The sequence below is a fragment of the Gekko japonicus genome, unplaced genomic scaffold (genome assembly GCF_001447785.1).
Source record: "Gekko japonicus isolate JY-2015 unplaced genomic scaffold, Gekko_japonicus_V1.1 scaffold4016, whole genome shotgun sequence".
NCBI classification, from domain to species: domain Eukaryota; kingdom Metazoa; phylum Chordata; class Lepidosauria; order Squamata; family Gekkonidae; genus Gekko; species Gekko japonicus.
The window spans coordinates 10,381-12,681 of record NW_015176093.1 but is presented as its reverse complement, the minus strand read 5'-3'; the positions used below and the strand labels follow the sequence as shown (position 1 = coordinate 12,681).

The 2,301-nt window shown below is 52.8% G+C and overlaps 1 protein-coding gene across 1 annotated transcript in view; it reads left to right on the top strand.

Moving 5' to 3' along the window:
• The window catches only part of LOC107123498 (leucine-rich repeat and calponin homology domain-containing protein 3-like), a gene marked incomplete at its 5' end in the record, with an annotated part of 90,622 nt that extends 88,902 nt beyond the window's left edge, over positions 1-1,720 (top strand). The window contains one exon of the mRNA XM_015426749.1: positions 750-1,720. Coding sequence (XP_015282235.1) covers positions 750-908 — 159 coding nt within the window. The remainder of the gene's footprint in view (positions 1-749) is intronic.
• Positions 1,721-2,301: the final 581 nt, after the last annotated feature.

Sequence of the window (2,301 nt, the reverse complement as noted above, 5' to 3'; positions counted from 1 at the left end):
GGGCTCTTTACTGCCGGAGCTCCGCTCCTGCAGGAAATGACCCCTGGTTGTGTTGATGCTTATTGCCGGCCCTACAAAAGACACACATTGTGCAGCTAAGATTCATGGACGGAGCGCTCCTGTCATTCTCTAGGCAAAATTGACCGGTAGTTGTTATATTGTCTGAACTGAGTGTTGTTGTTATATACTGAATGTACGAATATATATTTATTTATTATGTATTTATTGTTTTCAATTTGTATCCCGCCTTGCCAGCCTGATTAGGAAGTTACAATAAGACACGGTGCACTTTATGGAACGATAGTTATAAACAGAACACATTAATTTAGAAACGTTTCTCGCAGTGTATATTTATTTGTTACTAAATCTCGGAAGCTAAGCAGGGTCGCCCCTGGTTAGAACTTGGACGGGAAGCCCTCAAGGGAAGTCCGGGGTTGCTACGCAGAGGCAGGCAACGGCAAACCCGCCCCTGTCCGTCTCACGCCTTGAAAATCCTCCTGGTTCTCCATAAGCCCACTGTGGCTCGACGGCCCTTTCCCTCCACGCCGTGGATCGACCCCGGGACCTCCTGCACGCAGGGCACCTGCTCCTCCATTCAGCCATGACCCTCTCCATCCCATCCCCCTCCCCTTACGTTTTAATTTGGCTTTCTTTTGCTCTTCTTCGTCTCCTTTTTTTCCCCGTTATTGTTCGTTTTCATCCTCCCCCTTTTTTTTCTTTTATGTCTGTTGTGTTTTTCCCCCATGTAGGAGCGATTATGTTTGCCTCTGCATATTTTAGAAGAGAGAGGGTTGACGCGGGTGGCAGAGACTGTGCAGACCCTCCTGGAGCGGGCCCCCCGCAAACACCACCACCACCAGCAGCACCACCAGCAGCAGCAGCAGCAGCGTCCCTCCGCTGCTATGTAGCCTTCCCAGGGACTCCTTGTTCCTTTTCCCCTTTGGCCCAGCCGAATGACTCCAGGACTTGACCGCTCGGCTCGTGTCCAGCACACAGGCAACGTCGTGATCGGAGGAGGAGGAAATCGATATCCGGGATTCCCGACGGGAATATTTTGCTTCATTTCTCCAATTTTTTGTGGGTTTTTTGGGGGGGGAGGTCAAAAAACGGTTCCCATAGAACTTCTAAACTGTTTCTTTCCCCCCGTTCTGTGTAAAAGTCAGTTTTGTCGGGGAAGGGAGCAGGGAGAGAGGGGGGCGGGGTTTCGCCGGCTGTCAGCTTTATCCTTAAAGATGACCACAGCAGGACTGGGATGTGTCAGGAAACTCTGAGGCCCCCAGTACGTGGCTCTCATTTGTTTTGACAAGAATTGCACACGGGACACTTCCGGCCCGCGGAACCTTCTTCAGTCACCGTGCCCACGTTCCTCAGCCAGCACTTCCGAAGCCTAGCAATATCATCTGGTTATTTTCCTTGCTTTGGCATCGTGCCGGAGTTTTGTGTAGGGTTATTCACGACGGGGAGTTTTCCCCTGGCGACCTGAGTCCCCAGTCGATCGGAGGAGAGTGCCCATCTCGGTATGGTCCCGCTCTAAATGACACCGAGACTCTGAAGAGGCAGAACCCGGTTACAGGCCACTTGCTCCCCCCGTCACTGCCTTCGGTGCCACTGTGTGCCCGAGGCTGGCACTTTGCACTCAAGCGATGCCCTAGGGGTAGGAGGAGGGGGTAGCAGGCCAAAGGAAACACATTGCGGGATTCCGACCCGCCAGCCGTTTGCCCCAGCCTCAGAAATATTTTATTAAGCGGAGAATGGAGCAGGCAGTCGGAGTAAACACAGGCTTCTGTGTGTCGAAGGCAATAAAATTCCCTTCAGTGAGTTAGGAAGAACAGTGGGGGGGGGCTTTATATGTGTGTGTGTGTGCACTGCATTTTTACATGCGGATTTCCCATATAGGCATTCCTCTGCCTTTCCCTTGTTCATCGCCCTCCTCTTTGTGTGTGTGTGTGTGTGTTTTGAAGCTGTTCAAGGTATGCGAACGAGGGTAAGAACCATGCCGGTGCTCTTTCGGAAAGGCGAGGTGCCGCCAGTGAGGCAGGATCTGACCCCGCCTGCCACGTCCCGAGTCCGCCCACACCCTCTGTCTGCTCCCCACTCGACTATGGGGCAGGCACTCTGCCTTCCCAGCCTCATGTCGCCGCTCCAGAGAAGGAGAGATGTTGTGGCACGTCGAGCTTTGGGGAACACGTTTTAGACACACACACACACACACACATGCAAACAGTCCTCATGCCGTCAAGGTATTTCTGGGACTGAGAGCCGGAAAGGACGGGAAACCATGTTGTTCTTCCCGCCCCCGTC